The 20,801-nt window shown below is 40.5% G+C and overlaps 1 protein-coding gene and 1 non-coding gene across 3 annotated transcripts in view; both read left to right on the top strand.

Moving 5' to 3' along the window:
* LOC135202511 (saccharopine dehydrogenase-like oxidoreductase) overlaps window positions 1-18,838 on the top strand; it is a 71,497-nt gene extending 52,659 nt beyond the window's left edge. For both annotated transcript variants that reach the window (XM_064231944.1, XM_064231945.1), the window contains exons 9-10: window positions 15,026-15,120; window positions 16,898-18,838. In XM_064231944.1, coding sequence (XP_064088014.1) covers window positions 15,026-15,120; window positions 16,898-16,994 — 192 coding nt within the window. In that variant the 3' untranslated portion in view covers window positions 16,995-18,838. The remainder of the gene's footprint in view (window positions 1-15,025; window positions 15,121-16,897) is intronic.
* Window positions 7,843-7,949, top strand: LOC135202607 (U6 spliceosomal RNA). Its single transcript, XR_010311771.1, has one exon. It is a non-coding gene; the product is annotated as a U6 spliceosomal RNA (small nuclear RNA).
* Window positions 18,839-20,801: the final 1,963 nt, after the last annotated feature.

Here is a 20,801-nt window from a genome sequence, read left to right as displayed (position 1 = left end):
TTTGGTAGTTAGGTGAGAAGAGGCCAGATGAAACTGAAAAGTAAAAGGGAGGGAGCAGTACAGCAAGACTGAAGGGATACAAAGTGTATCTGGCAAGGCTTATTGTAGGCAGTTAACACTATTGTTCTTCAAGTTATGGTATTTCTGTACGTATTGTCATAAATGAACTGAGAACTGAAAACACCCAATTTCACATAAGTGACTTACCAAACGATTACAATAGCTGTACGCTTTCTTACCTGGCAGTCGAAAATTCAATTTGTTCATGAAACTTACCTGTCAGATATATATATAGCTGTATTTTTCCGAATCCGACAGAAATTTAAACACTTACGACACACGCAGTGGGAGTCAGGTGGTTAGTACCCATTCCCGCCGCTGGGAGGCGGGTATCAGGAATCATTCCCATTTTCTATTCATAATTTTTCTGTCGCCGGTGCTGAAAACACATGTCAGTACCTCCGTCTTAGGATTTTGGAAACTTCTTTGCCGCTAAGTATCCTAATTGTCTTTTGATTTATTCACTTGGATTTGTGGCTAGGCATACGCTATCTTAAATTGATTTGAATTGGATTCATTTTTGCATAAAATATCTGAATCTAGTTAGGCTAGTTTCAGACGGGGTTGTCTGCAAAGATAGGGGGTGGCTACCGAAAGCTTCGGTAGATTCGCACTTGGTATGTACGAGGGGTATGGGTCTTGCTTCTTTGTTGAGATTTGTCATGTAAGGAGTGTGAGACTTTGTCTATTCCGTAAGGAAGACGTATGATTCGTATGTACGCAATTAATCAGTAAACATGTCTAATTCCGTAAGGAAGACGTATGATTCGTATGTACGCAATTAATCAGTAACAGAAGTCAGGGTAGTGAACCTGCTAACCTCCTGTAGACTTTATTTTGCATAACCCTGTAGTATGGCCATACGGGCTATGTATATGTCTACGAGAGGTGCTCGCTCTCCTTCATTGCTGTGAAGTGCTACTTTCTGTAATTGTTACTCCTAACCCTGCAGTGTTGCCTTCGGGCCCTAAGCAGTGTCTGTAGAGAAATTGCCCTTTCTCTGATACTCCTTCGATTCGTAACTTAGAATCGAAAGTGCTTGCTTTAGAGAGTAAAAGTGAAGTGCAGAAGTGCAGTGATACCCTTGTGTAGTGGAGGGTGCGTCAGATCGGCCTCCGTTTCGCCTCTAGGCCGGGACCTCTGCTTGACTCCCAGAACGAGGGAGAGAGCATGTCGAAAGCCGAAGGAGGGTTACGAGGAACCCCCACCGATCTGGCGTGCCTTCGGCAGTTTCTGATGAAAATCCCAGACTGCCTAAGTGCGTGCACGTGCACGAATCCTGAAGGATTGCTTCTCGTCCTCCGAAGCGTCCTCCCGCGCAGGGGTTGGAGCTTTCGGATGGACTCGCGCCCTCTAAATAGAAGCTTTATAGAAGAGGACGCTTCACGTCCTCTCTCTCTCTCTCTCTCTCTCTCTCGTTATGCGTTTCAGTGAGAAGTAAGAAGGCGAACGTCGCCTGAACTCGTGTCCGTCTTTCCACCGAGAAATACGTAAAAGAAGTCATAGTAGCAGTAAGCTTTTGAGAGCGGACGCCCAAGCCAGGGGCGCGCGGGTGCACGCCAAGCGCGCGCCAGTGACGCCGAGCGCGCTCCATGGGACCGAAGCGTGCTCCAAGTGACGCCGAGCGTGCACCAGCGCACGCCAGGTGTGTCGCCTGGCTGAACGTTTCTGTTGAACTCTTCAAGCTCTTGTTTCAGATTTGGGCTTAAAGAATTTTTACCTCTACCTTCGATGATACCTTCTACCTCACCTGCAAAGAATGTGAAGTATGGCACTGCTTCGGAGTAAGCTTAAGTGAACAGACAACTTCTTCTTCGAAACCCAGCAAGACATCGGGTTTCGTGAGTTCAAGAGGTCTCTGTCAATTAATATTGCTTTTCGCATAGGTGGATGGAGTTAAGGAAAGCTCAAGGGAAGTTCTTGTTTGCTCTAACCGCAAGCTTTTGCCATTCTGCCAATAAATTTAAGTTGCCACTACCGCAGTCAAGACTTTGCGATAAGGCAGTTACGGGTTATAAAGGCTCGATGTCCTGCACGTCAGGACTCTCGGCAACGTTCAGTAGGATTCTTGCAAAGGCACTCATCAAAAGTACGCTCTTCAGGAAAGCGCAAGACAGGACTGCCTTTGCCATACTGCCAATAAATTTTAAGCTTTAGCAGGCATTAGTTGTGATACGGGAGAGGAAGCTGGTTGGAGAGTTTCTTTCTCTTCCCAGGATAATTTTGCAAGCTTTTTAGCCCATCTGAAAGGGCTTTTCAGATGATAGATTTTGTTAGTTCCTAGTCGGGACTACGCTGCCGAATTGAACATCGTCGTTCTACCTGACGTAAGCCCAGTCTCTTACAGGATTCTTGCCCCTTCCTCGTTTGAGACAGGAATCGGAAAATAAAATGCTCGACTTCCTGGATTACGTTTTGTCAATTCAGTGACTTTCCCCCATTGACAATATACTATCGTTTTGTCAAGTAAGTGGGTATCCCCTCATTGACAAAATATCTCTTTGTCTCGTAAATGGGTTAGTTCTCATTGACAAACATCTCATTAACTTGATATTGCGTAAGCGAATAAGCTCTTATTGACAAGATTCGGAAGAGCTCTCATTCGTCATTCGCAGACTCGTACAAGAAATAGACTTGTAGACTACGTCAATGAACGCTTATGTCCAATAACATAAGAAGCTTGAGCTGACTGCTTCGATTCTCCTAAGTTTTGTTCATGAAACTTGCCTGTCAGATATGTATGTAGCTGTATTTCCGAATTCAGCTATATATGTCTGCCAGGTAAAGTATGAACAAACTTTATTGTGATTTAATTTCATATTTTGCCTTGCGTTATTTTATTTCTGGTTGGTTCAGTCATATACGCTTGCTGTAGTTACCTCTTCGGATGGCAACCGAGAGGTCTATGGTCCATTTTAAGGACTTTAATCGTTACTCCCTGCAGCCTTCCAGGAGTTTCCGATTTATCTTTTACCGTTGTATGGTAGTGTTCTGACGACACAAAACGCATCTGTATATTTAGCGTTTTCTGTTTCGCTTAAATATACCAGCTTGAGAGTCTCTTTATGCTAAAAATAACGGACCTTTTTCTTCATAGAATATGGTAGCTGGCAACCCAGGCATAAAATTTTAAGAATTAAGAGCACGACGATGACTGGACCGATCCCGTAACGCTGCTGCTGTCACTGTCCTCTGACTCCTCTCCTCCAGTCCAAACGAGCCAGTACCAACCTCGTTCGCTGTCATGCGCTGTAGGTTAAGTCTCTCTCTCCTGCGGGATTGACTGACTAACCGTATCTCTGTGCTGGCAGTTACGTCTCTCTCTCTCCTGCGGGATTGACTGACGAACTGTATCTCTGCAATACATCCGGATTTTAGCCTAAGATTGAGGGGATTTCTTACATGAATGAATAAACATTGCATTCGTTTGGCCCTTAATATGTTCTACAGAGATATCTTACTCCTTTCGGTGCTCGTTACCGCACGGTATAGGACTACGAGTCTACCACAACATTGCACTATTATATGCTCTCTTGCTTAGGCAAAGCGCAGCCTTATTAGGGAAGTAAACATACTGTGTGAGGGAATGGATGAGCTTGCTGGGGACCATTTCCTTCCTAAAGAAGTTTGTTTCCCTGAATAGACTGCAATTCAGACCTCTACAGTTTTTTTTCCTACCGGAAACTGAAATTTTATTAAAGATCTAGGAATGATTCTGAACATCTCTCGGTGCGTTAAGTATCTCTTGAGGTGATAGAAAGAAGGTGCCGGACATCTGGAGAGGGTTTCAGATGTCCTGGATCATAATCTGAAAGAAGTGGAAGCAATTCAGTCGTCCTCCAGTCCTCGAAACGAGTTTTTGGAACCATGGTCCATATCAACTCTGATCTTACAGCTCTCTCATATCTTAGGAAGTATCTTCTCTCGATCCCGGTTCGGGTTTACGAGAAAGAGCCTATTATAACAACAGGCGTAGAATGGAACGATCCTCTAGAGGTTCGTTACAGGATTGCAAAAGTCCGTTCGAATCGTCTCGATCGAAGGCAGCAACTACTGACTTTCGAGTGGAATCTTTCTTTAGAAGTATGTTGAGAGTTGTGGAGACTTAGGGACGTCTTTCATTCATCTCTTCGCTAGGTTGAGGACAAAGAGGCTTCTTCTTCTCTGCTCCCTTTTTCTCGATCCGGGAGCGGTAACATTAAACGCCATCCTATGATGATGAACGGGGATGGATGTTTAGTCTCTCTTCCCCTTTTTCAATCACTTAGGAAATGTAATAATATGATTTATATCATCACAGGGGCGACAATGACGCTAATCGCCCCATGTTGGCCTTCAAGACCCTAGATTCACAGAGGTCACGTCCTTCCAAGGACCTTTTCCGAGAGAGTCGGTCTCCTTTAACACGAAAGGTACCTATAACCTCTCCGCTCTGAGTCTGACTACGTTCAGACTATCGAGATGTTGACAGCATAAGATTGCAGTCTTCCCTTTCCGTTTGAAGAATGGGATAAGCTGGCAGTCACAACTATTAAAGAATACGCAAATATGTTGTTGACGGCCTTTGGGCTCAGAGATTTGCTTCTGTCAAACAACAAAGCCCTTCACGATCTTTGAGTTCTGTGAAATCTTGAAACTCGCTCACCATCTACTTTTTGTCTCACCTGTTTTCTCGGAGTCAGACACTCGTGCGAGATCAGGAGACATATAGTAGCCCTGAGTTTCTTGTTGACGAAGTCGGTTGCGTTTATACACCCCCGATGATCGTTTAACATGAGACCAGGTTGGACTGTCAGGCATTCGTCCTTCGGGACTGAATCGCCTTTTTGCTCCTCGCTCCTTTCTCCTGGCACCAGAAGCTCGAGTCAGGAGTGGCTCAGGAGTTGATTTGCTAACGACGTTGGGTTGCGTTGATACACCCCCCAAGGTTTTTGCTTAGCTTGAATCGCCCAGGCAGTCCAAACACTCATCCTTCAGCGAAGAATAGTGCCTTATGGTCTTCAGGGTACAGCCTTGCTGTCCTTGATTCGTCTGACTGGTCAACTGGTTGGTCACCTGACGTTAGTACAGACGGACTGACTGTGCATGTCCAGATCGAAGCTTTCAATATGGAACTTAGACATAGTCTGAAGTTCTTGATGTCAAAGCATTCGAACATCTCCTACCTGTTAACTTCTTGCATGTGATCAGGAAGGCATTTTTCTAACCACCCTAGATACGACAAAGAGGGTTAGTGAGATTTTTAAGCCATCGTCACAATTTTTGTTTTGGCTTTAGAGAACACAAGGCGGTGTGCTCTCTAAGCTTTTCGTTATGGCCTAAGAATGGAAACCCGTTTTGTCCTTGGGCCAGGAGCTTGGAAGCAAGGATGGCACAAGTTAGTGGGCAGGAGCCAGAGAGAGTCCTGTGCCCTGTCAGGTCTCTCAAGTTTATCTACATAAAACTCAAGAAAGTCGAAGTCGTACGGACAATCTGCAGTGTTCCGAAAAGACCAGACTTGCCCATATCGAAGAACACCCTGGCTTTATTGTTAAGGAGGTCTTTCAAAAAAAGCTCCTTCTTTGTGTTTGCACAAAGATTTGAAATCTTTTGATTTGAATGCTCACGAGGTGAGGGCGCGGCCTCGGAAGCATTTCAATAGAGCATGGCACTCAGCAACATCCTGAGTACCATGTTTTAGCGAAGCAACTCTGTGTTCAATTCACACTCCCTGCGAGATGTGAAGATGGCATATGAGATCTGCTGCTCGCTAGGGCCATACGTGTCTGCGGACACAATCTTGGGGGCAAGAAGTACCACTCATCCTATCCTGTAGAAAATGGTTAGGAAGAGCTCTTAATTTAGTAGTTGAGTCGCCGACAACGGTGACTTCTTAACTCTTAAGCCTTAGTTAACACACCTTAACTTTGGCTAGGTGGGTCAGGTGGTGATATTTTTTAATAAAAAATTTTTATATATATATTTATTTTACTTCTTTAGCCCTCATGGCGTATGGTCAAATATGGTTTCCCTTTTTAGTCCACGTCGTGGTCTCGCCCCTGTTGACAAGATCTTCTGGAGTGCACCAGCTATATAGGTCTCTACCTCGCTGGCAACTCTAGTAGCACAAGCAGACTTACGCGGCAGTAACCACGAAGTCAGCTATGCTAACAGGTAAGGAATCAAGATATCAATTATCTGCATATATATGTTTCCTAAAATCTTCTATTCTGTCTACTCCCACCAGGTGGGATTCAGCTATATATATATCTGACAGGTAAGTTTCATGAACAAAATGTTATTGTAATGATACAATTAAGTTTGTTCATACTTACCTGGCAGATATATATAATAAAGTACCCACCCACCTCCCCTCAGGAGACAGTGGAAATAAAAATTATGAATAGAAATGGGAATGATTCCTGATACCCGCCTCCCAGCGGCGGGAATGGGTACTAACCACCTGACTCCCACTGCGTGTGTCGTAAGTGTTTAAATTTCTGTCGGATTCGGAAAAATACAGCTATATATATATCTGCCAGGTAAGTATGAACAAACTTAATTGTATCATTACAATAACATATTCGTTGGCGGCGGTAGCAGCGCTGCCATTGTTTGTGTAGGTGATACAGATCCCCCCCACTATCGGGAATACCTGGTACTGCTGAGCTTTAGACTTCAATTCGTTTTCTGCCGGCCACGGGGTAACACCGTTGGTTTGTTGTTGCAGTCGACTTTTGTCACCATTGTGGATTTTTTCTTTTTGGTGATGCACAATTTATTGGTTGGCTTTTTTGCTTCATCAGTTAGCTGCCTAGTTATTAAAAAGATGTCTAATGCTAGTTCTTCTTCAGTTAGGTTTTTGCAGCAGTGGCTGCAAAAACTAAATTAGCTAAACTATGTTAAGATCCACACTCCAAATGTGTTAATGTAGGGGTCCTTGCTGTAGCAAGAAATTAACTTGTGATGAGTGCCGTAGTTTAGATGAACAAGGTTGGAAGACTTTTCAAGCGCATTTGCATAAAATGGACAAAGATAGGAGAAGGAAGCAGCGCTTAGAGCGTGTAGTAAAACTAGAGTAGAGACAACTTCCGTCCTTTAGAGGCGAGCAAACCGTCACTATCTTCTCCACTTTTATCTAATATTTCACTTTTCGATAGTCCTCCAACTTCATTACCAATTACTCCAGACCAGGTATCCCATGTTTCTGATCCCAACACCATTTCCATGTTAGAGGTGCGTTCGTAAAGAGTCAAGCGATAAGGCCAGTGTTAGGCCAAGTGTCAGTGTAGTGTCCGAGGAGGCGGCTGTCTGTTCCCCCTGTTCTCCTAGACGAAGGTCACTGTCCCGCTCCCCAGCTCCCGGAAGAAGACATACCAGAGGTCGAAGGGAGACTGGGGGAGTTTGCCCACAATCAGTCGCCGACTCCGTCGATGTAGTTGACTCGCGAGTGCCCAGGAAACGCCGCTGGAAAGGCGTAGATATCAGTGACGTGCGTTTGTCGTCCGACTCGGAAGTGCAGTCGCCTGTGTCGAGGCGAAAAGTGTGGAGTGATTTAGTGTCGCGTCCTTTCAAGAGACATGCCCAGCGTACGAGAGGGATGTCGCTGCCTGTTTAGAGAATCCATGGAACTCTGGAGTCCACAACCTTCCTGCAGTTTCGCACTGGACCAGTTTTTCCGGGAAGATCATCATTCCTCTTCGGATAGCGTAACTTCGGACGGAGTCAGACGCTCACGTGCGTTACAGCGCTCTCGCGCTTGCGAGACTGACTTGCCTCGTTGTGTATCAGTAGGGTTTTCAAGTACTTGCTTTGGCAGTACATATACTAAAATTGGAATGATACAGAGAAGATTAGCATGGCCCCTGCGCAAGGATGACACGCAAAATCGTGAAGCGCTCGTTCTCCTCTACAACAGCCGCGACTCTGGACCAGAATTTCGGGGAGGATAGTCAGTCCTCTTCAGATAGCGTATCTTTGGACGGAGTCAGACATTCAGGTGTGTTACATTCGCACACTTGTGAGACTGACTCGCATCGTTGGATTTGTTGTGTGCAGTGGTACTGTTTTTTTCTACATAAAGGCAAATGAAGAATTTCATTATTCAGTGCCGTAGCCTGTGGTCGGAAAAGCCACGAGGAGTTGCCAGATGTCACCAGAAAGCCACACTTATAGACAAAATTCCTCAAAATGGCAACCCTGGTTGTGTGTCGATAGGAATTTCGACTCGTTTGCCTCATTAGTCTCAAGCTGTTTCGACTCCTTCGCCTCATACGTCTCGTGTGGTTTTCAACTCCCAGTCGTTTGTTTTCGAAGGAGCCGTACGACAGCCACGACTTCGGCTTCGTCCAAGGATGATTCGAAGGCCAAACCCTTGCTAGAGGATTCTGCTTTGGACCCATTTAATATCAGCTTCAAGAATTGATGGTCTTTTTGTAGAAGACAACGAGCCAGACGGAAGAGGAAGACGGGGTGTCGGCTGACATGTCGGAAGAGGAAACCCAAGACCAGGATTCAAAGACCTCTTCTGCTTATTCTAGTCTGTTAAGGTTCCTGTTGCAGACGTATCCGAACTTTTTTTTTTGAATCAGCTTCGCCTTCTTCCCCTCCGTCGATGTTTGGAAGGATAGGAGATCAACGCCTATGGGATTACCAAAACCAGTCCTCGAAGTAAGCACTAAAAGAAGAGAAGAGTGGCTTGCTAAGAAGAGGGGGTCGGGCAAGGCTTAGTTCGCCTTCCCTCAGAAGTTGCACATATAAACTACAGGTTTTATGCGACAGGAGAAGTTCCTTCTTTGGGAGTTTCTCCCTCCTCCCAAGGAGACTTCTTCGGCCTTGTGGACTCTCACTTACTCTGCTCGCTGTGGCTAAGGGGACAAGGAATAGTGTCTTCGTGGTTAGGTCTCTCATGGTTGACGATTTCAATGGTTCGAATTGGGGACCGTTGAGCCACCTTAAACTACATCCAATTCCATTCCACTTCATGCTTGGAATCTTGGAGGAACTAAAGATGAATGTCGAGGCCTCTTTGCTTGGAAACTGATGTAACTTCTTGGTGTCCCTCAGAAATAACAAAATTCCGCAATTTCTGGTATAGATGACCTAAAACTCTCCACTGGGACTGGTAGAGCTTGGCAGAAGAGCTGCTTCTGCAGCTAGCAATAGCTTCTGACGCTCTTTGCAGAAACCCTTTTGCTCTGACCAGGTTCCTGACAGTCTGAATCCTGTCAGGGCCAGAGCGGACAACCCTTGGTGATATCGGTTGAAATGGGGTTGTCTGAGAAGCGTTGGATTTTGTGGAAGTAGTCTGGGAAAATCCACCAGCAGATTGAGAAGGTCCGGGAACCACTCTTTCCTGGGCCAGAATGGCGCTGCTAGAGTCATTGTCACATTCTGGTGTGATTGAAGCTTGTTTAAGACCTTTCTTATCATCCCTAAGGGAGGAAAAGCGTAAACGTCCAGTCCTGTCCAATCTAACAGCATTGCATCTGTTCTCCACTCTAGTGGTTCTGGAATCGGAGAACAGAAAATGGGAAGGCGATTGTTCCTCGATGTGGCGAACAGAGCTATCGATGGTCTTCCCCAAGGCTTCCAGAGGTCCTGAGACACACACTTGTTCAGAGTCTTTTCTGTTGGTAACACCTGATTTACCCGACTCAGTTCGTTTGCAATCACGTTCATTCTCCCTTATGTAATCTTGGAAGAAGGGTGATCCTCTTCTCATTCGTCCAGGTGAGGAGATCTTCGGCTATCTTGCTGAGAGAGAACGAGTGGGTCCCTCCCTGCTTCCGCACATATGACAATGCTGTGGTGTTGGCCGAGTAGTCTGCTATGTTTCCTCCGGTGACTAAAGGTCGAACGCTTGTACTACTCCTAAAAGGATGGCCTTCAATTCTTTCCCATTGATATGCAAGGTTTTTCTCATTCTGTCCACAGACCTGATACTCTCTTGGCTCCTAGGAGGGGCTCCCCATCCGCTGGCTGAGGCATCTGAGAAGAACGGCAGGTCGGGTTTGACACGACTAGGGAAATTCCTTCTTGTAATCTTTCCCTCGAAAGCCACCAATGAAGATCTACCGTTCTCTTCCATCAGGGGGAAAACTAGTGAGTCTGACTGTGTCTTCCGGGACCAATTTGTTTTCAAGAACTGAAGCGGCCTCATGTGTAGGCGTCCTGACTTAACAAACTCTCCAGTGAAGCCAGGGTCCTGACTAGGCTCATCCATTCGAGAGCTGAGCATGATGGGTGAACCAGAAACTGTTGGACTGGCGATAGGCAGGGTTCTATCTTCTTCAGGGAGAGAAAAACCCGAAAAGCTAGAGAGAATCATCCTTAATAGAGAATCCTCCTTAATAGAGAATCCTCTGAGTAGGAATCAATTGGGACTTCTCAGTGGTTATTAACCCTTAAACGCCGAAGCGGTAAAAAAAAAAAAAAAATCTCCCGTGTGCCGGAGGTGTTTCAAAGTGAGCGCGGAAGCGGAAAAAATATTTTTTTCAAAAAATCACAGCGCGCTTAGTTTTCAAGATTAAGAGTTCATTTTTGGCTCCTTTTTTTGTCATTGCCTGAAGTTTAGTATGCAACCATCAGAAATGAAAAAAATAATCATTATCATATATAAATAATGCGATATATGATAGCGCAAAAACAAAATTTCATATATAATTGTATTGAAATCGCGCTGTGCGCGAAACGGTTAAAGGTAACAAGTTATTTTTTTTTCCGTTGTAATTTACACTAAATTGCGATCATTTTGGTATACAACACATTGTAAAACGATAAAAGCAACACAGAGAAAATATTATCACAAAATAATGCATGAATTCGTAACGTGCGTACGTAAACAAATATTTTTTTCAAAAATTCACCATAAATCTAAATATTGTCCTAGAGACTTCCAATTTCTTTCAAAATGAAGACAAATGATTGAATATTACTATACTATAAGAATATTAGCTTACAAATGCAGTTTTTGACCATATCTGATGAGTTAAAGTTGACCGAATGTCGAATTTTTGTATATATATATTTTTATATGCAATTATTTCGGAAATAAGAAAAGCTACAACCTTCAAATATTTTTTGTTTTATTTTACATAAAATTGCGCACATTTTCATATATAAACTCTATGAAATGTCTAAATATGAAACGGAGCAAATATTCCGAGAATGGGACGTACGGATTTCGGAGATTTGTGGCGGAGAATCCGCGCGCGGAGGGAAGGAAAGTTTTTTTTTTAAATTCACCATAAATCGAAATATTGTGCGAGAGACTTCGAATTTGTTTCAAGATGAAGATAAATGGCTGAATATTACTAGACTGTAAGAGTTTCAGCTTACAATTGCGTTTTTTGTTTGACCATTTTGGTAGAGTCAAAGTTGACCGAACGTGGTTTTTTTCTATTTATCGTGATTTATATGCAAATATTTCAAAAATGATAAAAGCTACAACCTTCAATTATTTTTTGTTGTATTCTACATGAAATTGCACACATTTTCATATATGAAACTTTATGTAACGGCTAATTTAAAATGGTGCAAACATTACCACAATTGCACGTATGATTTTTTCGGAAGAGTTACCGCGCAGACGTAAAGAAAATGTTATTTTTTTTCATAAATTCACCATAAATCGAAATATTGTGCTAGAGACTTCCAATTTGTTGCAAAATGAAGGTAAATGCTTGAATATTACTAGAATATAAGCGTTTTAGCTTACAATTGCGTTTTTTGACCATTTCGGTAGTCAAAGTTGACCGAAGGTTGAAAATTTGTCACTTACCTTTTTTTATATGAAAATATTTCAAAATTGATAATAGCTACAACCATGGGTTGTTTTTAGTTGTATTGTGCATGAAATTGCGCACATTTTCATATATAAAACTTTATGTAAAGGCTAATTTAAAATGGTGCAAACATTACTACCACAATCGCATGTATGATTTTTTTCGGAAGAGTTACTGCGCGGACGTAAGGAAAAAGTTTTTTCATAAATTCACCATAAATCGAAATATTGTGCTAGAGACTTCCAATTAGTTGCAAAATTAAGGTAAATGATTGAATATTACTAAAATATAAGAGTTTTAGCTTACAATTGCGTTTTTCGACCATTTTCGGTAGAGTCAAAGTTTGACCGAAGGTTGAAAGTTGGCAATTATCGTTATTTATATGAAAATATCTCAAAACTGATAAAAGCTACAATCATGAGTATTTTATTATTGTATTCTACATAAAAATGCGCACATTTTCATATATAATACTTCATGTAACGGCTAATTTACAATGGTACAAAAATTATGTCAACGTGACGAAATAATTTCCGAGATGTCACAGATACTTTTTAGTGCGGCAAGAAAGAAATTCGCGCTTGCGCGCCTGCGTAACGATTGTAAACAAAACAACACCTTGATCCGTGAACTCCCAGCATCCCCCAAGGTGCGTGATTCAAGAGTTTTCGGCTGGTAGGCCTAAAAGTATTTTTCCGCAAATTTTTAAAAAACTTTTGTATGTCGACATAAAATACGTCCAGTCGGCACCCAAGAGACAAAAAATGTCGATGTAAAATACGTCCAGTCAGCGTTTAAGGGTTAAGATACCCAATTGTTATGTCAAAGTAAGCGCGGATGACTGGGTCCGGCTCGCAGGAGCCAGTCGCCTAAGTAAAAGGCGGTGTTGATTATCATCAAGTGCAGCCATTTTCCCAGAGGAGCGAGAATCCGAGTAAATACTAGAGGTGTGTGGCAGACCGAAGCAGAGGGCTCTGGACTGGAAGACTCCTCTTGAAGACGAATCTCAGGAACTTTCTGGAGTTCTGATGAATGGGGGCATGGAAGTATGAATTCTTCAGGTCGACAGATACCATGCAGTCGCCTGGTTGGATGGCTGACATTACTGATTGACTGGTTTCCATTTGGAATTTCATCTTCCGGACTAGGATGTTCAAAGCGCTTACGTCCAAAACAGGTCTCCATCCCCCTGATACCTTGGGGACTACAAAGAGCTGGTTGTAAAACCCTGGGGAGTTCGTGTCTGTTACCTCCTCTATGACCTCTTGGCTGATGAGCTCTTCTACGTCTTTGGCTAAAGCCAAAGCTCAAACAGACAGGTGTATTGGACAGTGGTGGATCCGGTGAAAGGGATCACATATCTCTCTCGAAGCACCTGTATGACCCGCTGTTCTGCTCCTCTTTGACCCCAATTCCTCCCAGTAGCTGTGGAGTTTTGCCGCCTCGGGTGGGTGAAGGACCTTTCGATCATTTATCTGTCTCAAAGAGAGGTCTCTTGGTAGACATGGAGGTGGTTCGTAGGTTAGTCTTTGTCTCTGCTGCCACCTTGACTTACCTCCTCGAAAGGTGTGCTTTTGGAAAGGTGAAGCTTTGGCCACTGTCGCCTGAGGTTCCTTAGGTCTTCTCACTGATTGAGACAGAAGATCATTGGTGGACTTGTTCTCGAGGTCCGACAGTACATGCTTGATGGTTTCTTCTGGAAACAGGTGAGGTTTACTCAGGGGGGAGAACAACAAAGGTGATGTTTGGTTCATGGTTACTCCTAGAGATGTGAAGGAGCACCACCGTTCTCTCTTCTTGAGTACTCCCATAGTGAATAAGGCAGCCAATTCCACTGAACCGTGTCTCGCTGCCCTGTCTGCACAGGACAACAGATTGAGCCAGTCCGCAGCAAAATCCTTATCCAGAGACTGGCAATCTTCAATTTTCTGGCTAACGCTGTAATTGTCCAATCCAGAAAACTGAGACTTCTATCACCTTGTATAAGTTCTTCACCAAGTGTCAGTAGCGGAAATGGTGTTGGGAGAGGAAGCACAGGGGGACCCGGTGTTTACCCTCTACTGTCTCCTCGCCTTGAGTTTGAGGTGTTTTGTGTTTATGGGAAGCCTTGGGGTACATGTACCTGAAGTACCCACCAGTTCTTATATCTGGTTAAGGGTATCATATGGTTTTTAGTGTAGGTGATGGTGTTGTGTAGTGTTATCTGGTCTTTTCGCCCAGGGCAAGGGCAAACTATTATTGTTTTTTGTCAATCGGTGAACTTCCATGATTGCAAAAAATCCCACCATTAGTAGGGACGACCCTGGCCATTACTGCCCCACATCTCCTACATGTGATGAGAGCGCCGACCAGAGACAGGATCTGCCTGTAGCTGCTCTCTCACAAGGTAAGGTACTGCAGACATTATATATAATGTGAGCACATGACTGTTGTTTTTTGTTCATAAAAACTGTTCATATACCCACCTTCCGGGTAATGTGGAGTCTGCTAGTGTAATTGTTTGGTTAGTCACTTATGTGAAAATGATATTTTAATGATAAAATAAGGTTTCTCATATACCTTACCAAACAATTACATAATCAGAGCCCGCCCTCCCTCTCCACAGATGGACGTTGCGGCTCAACGAATTGAAGTCTAAAGCTCAACAGTACCAGATATTCCCGATAGTGGGCGGGATCTGTATCACCTACACAAACGATGGCAGCGCTGCTACCGCCGCCAAGAATTTGAATTTTCGACTGCCAGGTAAGAAAGCGTACAGCTATTGTAATTGTTTGGTAAGTATATGTGAAACCTTATTTTATCATTAAAATATAATTTTGCTTTTTATTTCAACTATCACCCAGTTTGCAGTTATTCCATAGTCTCCTGTATGGATCATAGTACAATATTGGCTTCCTTTGGACTCTTCATACAATGCTGTACAGCTTAACTTATTCTTTGTAAACCACACAAAGAATGAGAATTCTTTGGTTCAGTTTTATGCCCAGAAATTTAGCTAAAGTGATCTGTTTACATTTGTTACGTTAATTAGCAAATTACATTTGTTTCGTTGTGTAGCAAGAGAGTGAATGGTTTTGATTCCTTAAAAGTTACTGTTTGAGTCTACAGTATTCAGCCTGTCAATATAGGTATTGTTTAGTGTTTACCACATTTCAAAGAATTCTCAGTATATACAACTGAAATATGATCTTTTTCAGGTTGTGGGTCCTGATCCAGGTTATACCGCATGCGCTATTGTGGTAACTCAGGCAGCTTTTACAATTCTTGAGGAAAAGGATAGACTTCCTGTCAAGTAAGTATGATAGTATTTGTTGAAGTAGGTAATAAAATAATCTATCTTTTATTCAATAGATCTAAGTGGGTTGCAGTATTCTGTGATACTGTTACAAATGAAGTGTAGGAAATATACCCAACCTATGCTAAACTACCCTAAAACAATAAATGAAACCTTTTTCTGGGTTTACCATGTTTTTCATACACCCAACCTATGCTAAACTACCCTAAAACAATAAATAAAACCTTTTTCTTGGTTTTCCATGTTTGTCAACCCATTATTTGGATAAAACCTGTAGAATGGAAAGAAATAACAATTATGAACTGTGAAATAAGGGTAATGAAAAACATTTTATCGAGCAAATAACTATAAGTATGACATTAAATTACCTGCACAGTCTCCAACTGTAGTAGGCAAGGGTATCCTTTAAAAGAAATGAGTTTTATGCAAGACTAAGTAATGAATACTAATAAAAAAACACCCACAACACACACTCATTTAACCCACCCACTAAAGTCTATAAGTATTTTACCTGTGATGCACTGTTTATATAAAATATAATAAGGCCTTGAAAAGAGAGAGTATTTTCACAGATACTTGACAGTTTCATGGTTAAAATATTAACAACAGTTTCAATAGGTAACATTACCCTTGGTTGAAAGTAGCAATAATGCAGGAGAGAGATAATGACTGTCAGAAATTCAGTATGATCATTAATGTAAATTCATCCTACAAGCTTTAAACAAATGAATTGAGGACATTGTCATGTAGCATAATATAATGATATAGAGTTACAGTGTTCATTACAGTTTATTCAGGAATGTTACCTTCACTAACCTGACACAAAATGAAAAGCAGAGACTAACATAGAGACAATATATTTACTTTTACACCAGGTGCCCCAACACATAAAATGTCAGTGTTTTACATGAAATGAGAATTAACCAGTTTTATGGGATGTAATACGAAAAATGCACACCCCAAGCTGTCCAACACCATGTAGGGTAATACTACAATTATAGTGAAGTTCCTATTTTGAGTATGGCTTGATCAGTGTGGTGTATGTTTTTTAAGTGGTGATTGGTGGTTCAAGTGCAAAAAGATTTTAAAAATAAAATGTTCATGTAGAAAAACTCATTCTAGTTTTAGTCACAATACAATGATACAGATTTTCAAGCATCACAAAAAACTTTTCCAACTCCTCTTATCATTGTATTCTTCCACTTGCCTAGTGTTGACTGCATGCAGTACGTTTCATGTACAGTATCCATTTATTTTATCCTTTTTATGTAGTATATACCAGGTGTCATATTTCTGTACTTTTTCTCCACCTAACTACCTGTAGCAAGGTGTTACACCTTCCAAACCTTTTTACACCGATTTTCCCTTTCAGCACTGAATAACCTCATAGGTCCCCAGCACTTGGCCTAAATTCTATATTCCATTCATCACCTAGCTTTCATTTATATTTCAAATTTAATTTGTAATGATATTTCTGTGTAATACCACCCTTACTTATTTTTCCACTTGACAACTTGATTCTTCATTAGTGGTATTGATTCAGTACTAGATATGAAGAAAATCAATAGTTTAACAAAATATTAAGTAGGTGATAACTAGGGTGGCTTTTGTTTTAGAGTTGGGTTTGGCATTATATCAGTGCATCTAGATTCTGTACCTAGATGCAGAAAGTGAGTTTGTTTGTTGAAACATTTATTTGTAGGTTTAAAGGTAGTATGTATGATTTTACAATATCCGTGTTTCTATCTATATATATAATTTTTTTTTCTTGCAGAGGAGGAGTTTATCCACCTGGTGCTGCCTTCCTTAAGACATCTCTGAGGGATCGACTTGAGGCCAACAACATCAAGTTTTCTGTTCAGGAGGAATAATTTTGTGTTAGTCTGTCAAATAAAGAGGGCTATTTATGGTGCTGTGAAAATGCCCTACTTTATATTTCACTGAATAAGGTACTTACTACTACTGTAATATGAACAACCTTTTAATGTATAGATATGTTGTACCAAAGCTACATGTTGGTTGTGGATGTGTAATGACAAATAATATTGGTTTGTGTCATAGACATAATTTTATTAGGTAAAGGTGTTTTCTACTTAATGGTTTATTATTCAAAATATGGTGTGTATGCCTTGAAGTTCATGAATCATAGGTATTTTAGTAAATAAAGATGAAAAGGTTCTCACTTGAGAGGACATAGTAAAGTATATCTTCTATTTAAAGTTATTAAGAATATTAAGTAGGTTGGCCAAGACTACATGAAATATTGATGGCATTTATATTATTAATTCCTTTCAAACATTTTTTTATGTTAAAACTTATTTTTTTCCCATTACGTATCTGCAAACATTACATAGCTCTCTTAAGATTTTATAATCCTGCCATAGTTTTGTTAACCAGCTTTAAGTAGCTTAGTACATAAATTCACTACAATAAATACTACTGTATAAGTGCATCATTCATACTAATTATGTGATGATCAAAATGCAGGTAGTAACTGTGCTGTGATAACATAGTGACATTTAAGCACAAGGTCTCTTGGACCAAAGATGTAAGTTTTGTCAAACAAGAACAAAAAATTTTTTTTTTTTTTTTTTTAATGGGAGTCTTGTGAAGCCATGAAATCAAATGGTGCCTTGCTTTAAAGTCTGGGTAGTTTACTCTTATTTGACAAATAACAGGCGTTTGAGAAGGACTAGAGAAACATTTTGACTTTAATAAATGTATTTTGATTTTTTTCCGTTCAGTTTTGAAAGTGTATTTTCAAATTATGAGAACTTGTGAATCGCAATAATTATAGTAATTTATTTTATTGTAATAGAGGTGGATCCATTTAACTACTTTTTTAAAAGGGAAATGTATTTTTACAGCTGAGGAGCATGGCATCTTGAAATTTTTTTTTTCTATAGGTGTTATAATTTTGTCAGAACTAACCGTGATGGGCCATATTGAAATGGCTGGGAATGTATTGCTTTACAGCTGATTTTACACAAACTAAGCTCTCAGCTAGTGTGAATAGCCTTTCATTTCTCTCAGGTTATAGCAAGCTAAAGCAAGCTTAACTTATAAAGTAGATGTATGGTATTTACTAACTGCATGCTTATGTATTTTAGAAACCATTGAAGTATTTACTAACTGCATGCTATACCTATTTTAGAGAACAGTAAAGGTAGTTATGAGAGTGGTTTGTGCATTATATTGTGGCTTTTGGTACATTGGTAGGTGAAAAAGCAATTTAATTCGGATATCAAAGTTTACAACCTCACCCATTTTCTAAGATGCAAATCAAACTACATGTTATATTACTCTGAAAACTATTCTAAATCTGGTCTAGAAGTGAAAGATTATTGTACTTTTTATTCTGCATGCTTGTTTGGTACATTACTTTGAAAAGTACTGCCTCCCGATATACTGGCAAATTATGTTTCTTGATATAAACTCGGTGAAATGTTAATGCAAGGTACAGTGATTTTTGAACAATAAGCTTAAAGTAATAAATGAGAACAATATAAAATTACCATTTTTTCACAAAGTTTTGTAAATTTTCTGTGAACTGAGCACATGTATATTGAAAGAGACCTTATTTAATTCTTGGGTATAAGGTCTGCTGATGTGCTCTTTTCACTTAACGAAAAAACAATTCTTTTGTGATGAACTTATTTTCCTATGTAAAGCTTTACGTGTTTACATAATACAATAAATTTATATTTGTACTGGTTTTGCGAGCTTCCATCTTTTTTGCACCTAATATGAAAGTTTGTTTCAAGGATGTTTTATTTTTAATCTTGCATTTCTTATAATGTTATGTAGATGTAAAACCCTCTGCCATTTATAACTTGGGCATAGAAGTGCAGGTTATCAAAAGTAAAACTCACTGGAGAAAGTTTCAAAAGGTTAGTTCAACTTAAGATATTGGTAATTTTAAGTGCAATTGCGTATTACTTTGTCCACCATCCACTGGGATAGTACTAAATTATCACACATTGTAAAAATATCAAGAAACCAAACCTTCAGAGATTTAAATTAAGTCTACTTATATTGATGTCTACATAAGGCAGTCACAGGAAATCGTTCATAGTGCATGATGTACATGGTGCTTCTTGATCCAATGTTTTTGAGAGAAAAAAAGAATAAAGCGCAGCCTTTTTTGGCAAATTATTTTGAAAATTAACATTGAAATGAGAAAAGATGTTTCATAACAAAAATAGGGTCTCAAAACCTTCTAAAAAAAGACATTTCAACACAAGTTACAAAGCTGGATTTGCTATATGTACTGCCAATCTCAATGGGATTGGGTACATAAACTTAATCAGTCAAATACAGAAAACTTTATGGGATATCACTTGTAGTACACTTTGAATGGCATATTGTAGATTGTTTTTTGTGACCCCCAGTAGCATTGTGCTAGTACTTGTGCAAGACCTGCAACTCTTGAGCTGGCGGCTATATTAATTAGCTCTCTGGTCTGAATAAGATGCTTGACAATGGTAATCTCAAAACTAATTAATAACATGGAAACTTATATAGAAGAGAAAATTAAGACAATCAAACCTCCATATTCCCTGGAAAAATAGATACCTTCAAGTTAAGTAAACTCGAAAATAAGACTCCAGTGAACTATATTCAGCCTGGTTTTCCCACAACATACTTTATCTGTGAAGAGAGTGCAGTCTCTTATAGAAACCTGAAAAGAGTACATAAATTTGCAACGAAGCAAGTTTGAAAAATATGGATTAGCTATCTAAAATTTAATTGTTTTAACTTTTACCCTGTATCTCTTCATCTATTAATATACTTGGCTTACTGCATCTTGGAATGCACATAAGGACTCAATGATTTATTGAACCTAAAATTGTTAATGAATAGAGAATTATTTGGGATGTTACCCAGGAACCTGTTGTCACTCCAAACAAAAACCCGCAATAACTCCTAAGACAATCAACACCTGTAGGGGAAGTAATGCTGTATGTGGACCTCACATGGTGCACTGTTGGCAATACTTGAGCTGCAACCCCTTTACATTCCTTTTAATGTACCTCCATTCATATTTATTTTCTTATCTTACTTTCCACACACTCCTAACAATTGTTTCATAGTGCAACTGTAACACCTTTGATAACTTCACACACCATATCCCTTTCAACACTGAATGACCTTATAGGTCCCAGCACTTGGCCTTGGGCCTAAATCTTATATTCCATTCTATTCTTAACATATCTACTGTATTTTAGTTTGAAAGGTAGTTTAAATATTTTCAATCTACAAATCTAACTCTATAGATGACAATGAAGAACTTGTTTCTCTTGGAATCTAGCTTGAAGTGAGCGAAAAGGACTTAGAATTATTTTGAAACAAGGTGAGACTACATAATCCAACTATTCACTGAAGCAATTCAGCGCCTCAGTGGCGTGGTTGGTATGGTGTTGGTGTCCCACCTCAGTGGTCGCACGTTCGATTCTCGGCCATTCCATTGAGGAGTGAGAGATGTGTATTTCTGGTGATAGAAGGTCACTCTCGATGTGGTTCGGAAGTCACGTAAAGCCGTTGGTCCCGTTGCTGAATAACCATTGGTTCCATGCAACGTAAAAATACCATACAAACAAACAAACAGACAGAAGCAATTCTTCTTAGTGCAGAGTTAATGCAAAACATCCCCAGGAAACCAAATATCCAATATTTTT

This window comes from Macrobrachium nipponense, chromosome 30, assembly GCF_015104395.2.
Source record: "Macrobrachium nipponense isolate FS-2020 chromosome 30, ASM1510439v2, whole genome shotgun sequence".
NCBI lineage: Eukaryota > Metazoa > Arthropoda > Malacostraca > Decapoda > Palaemonidae > Macrobrachium > Macrobrachium nipponense.
The sequence above is the reverse complement of the archived record's forward strand: the minus strand, read 5'-3'. Positions and strand labels throughout refer to the sequence as shown.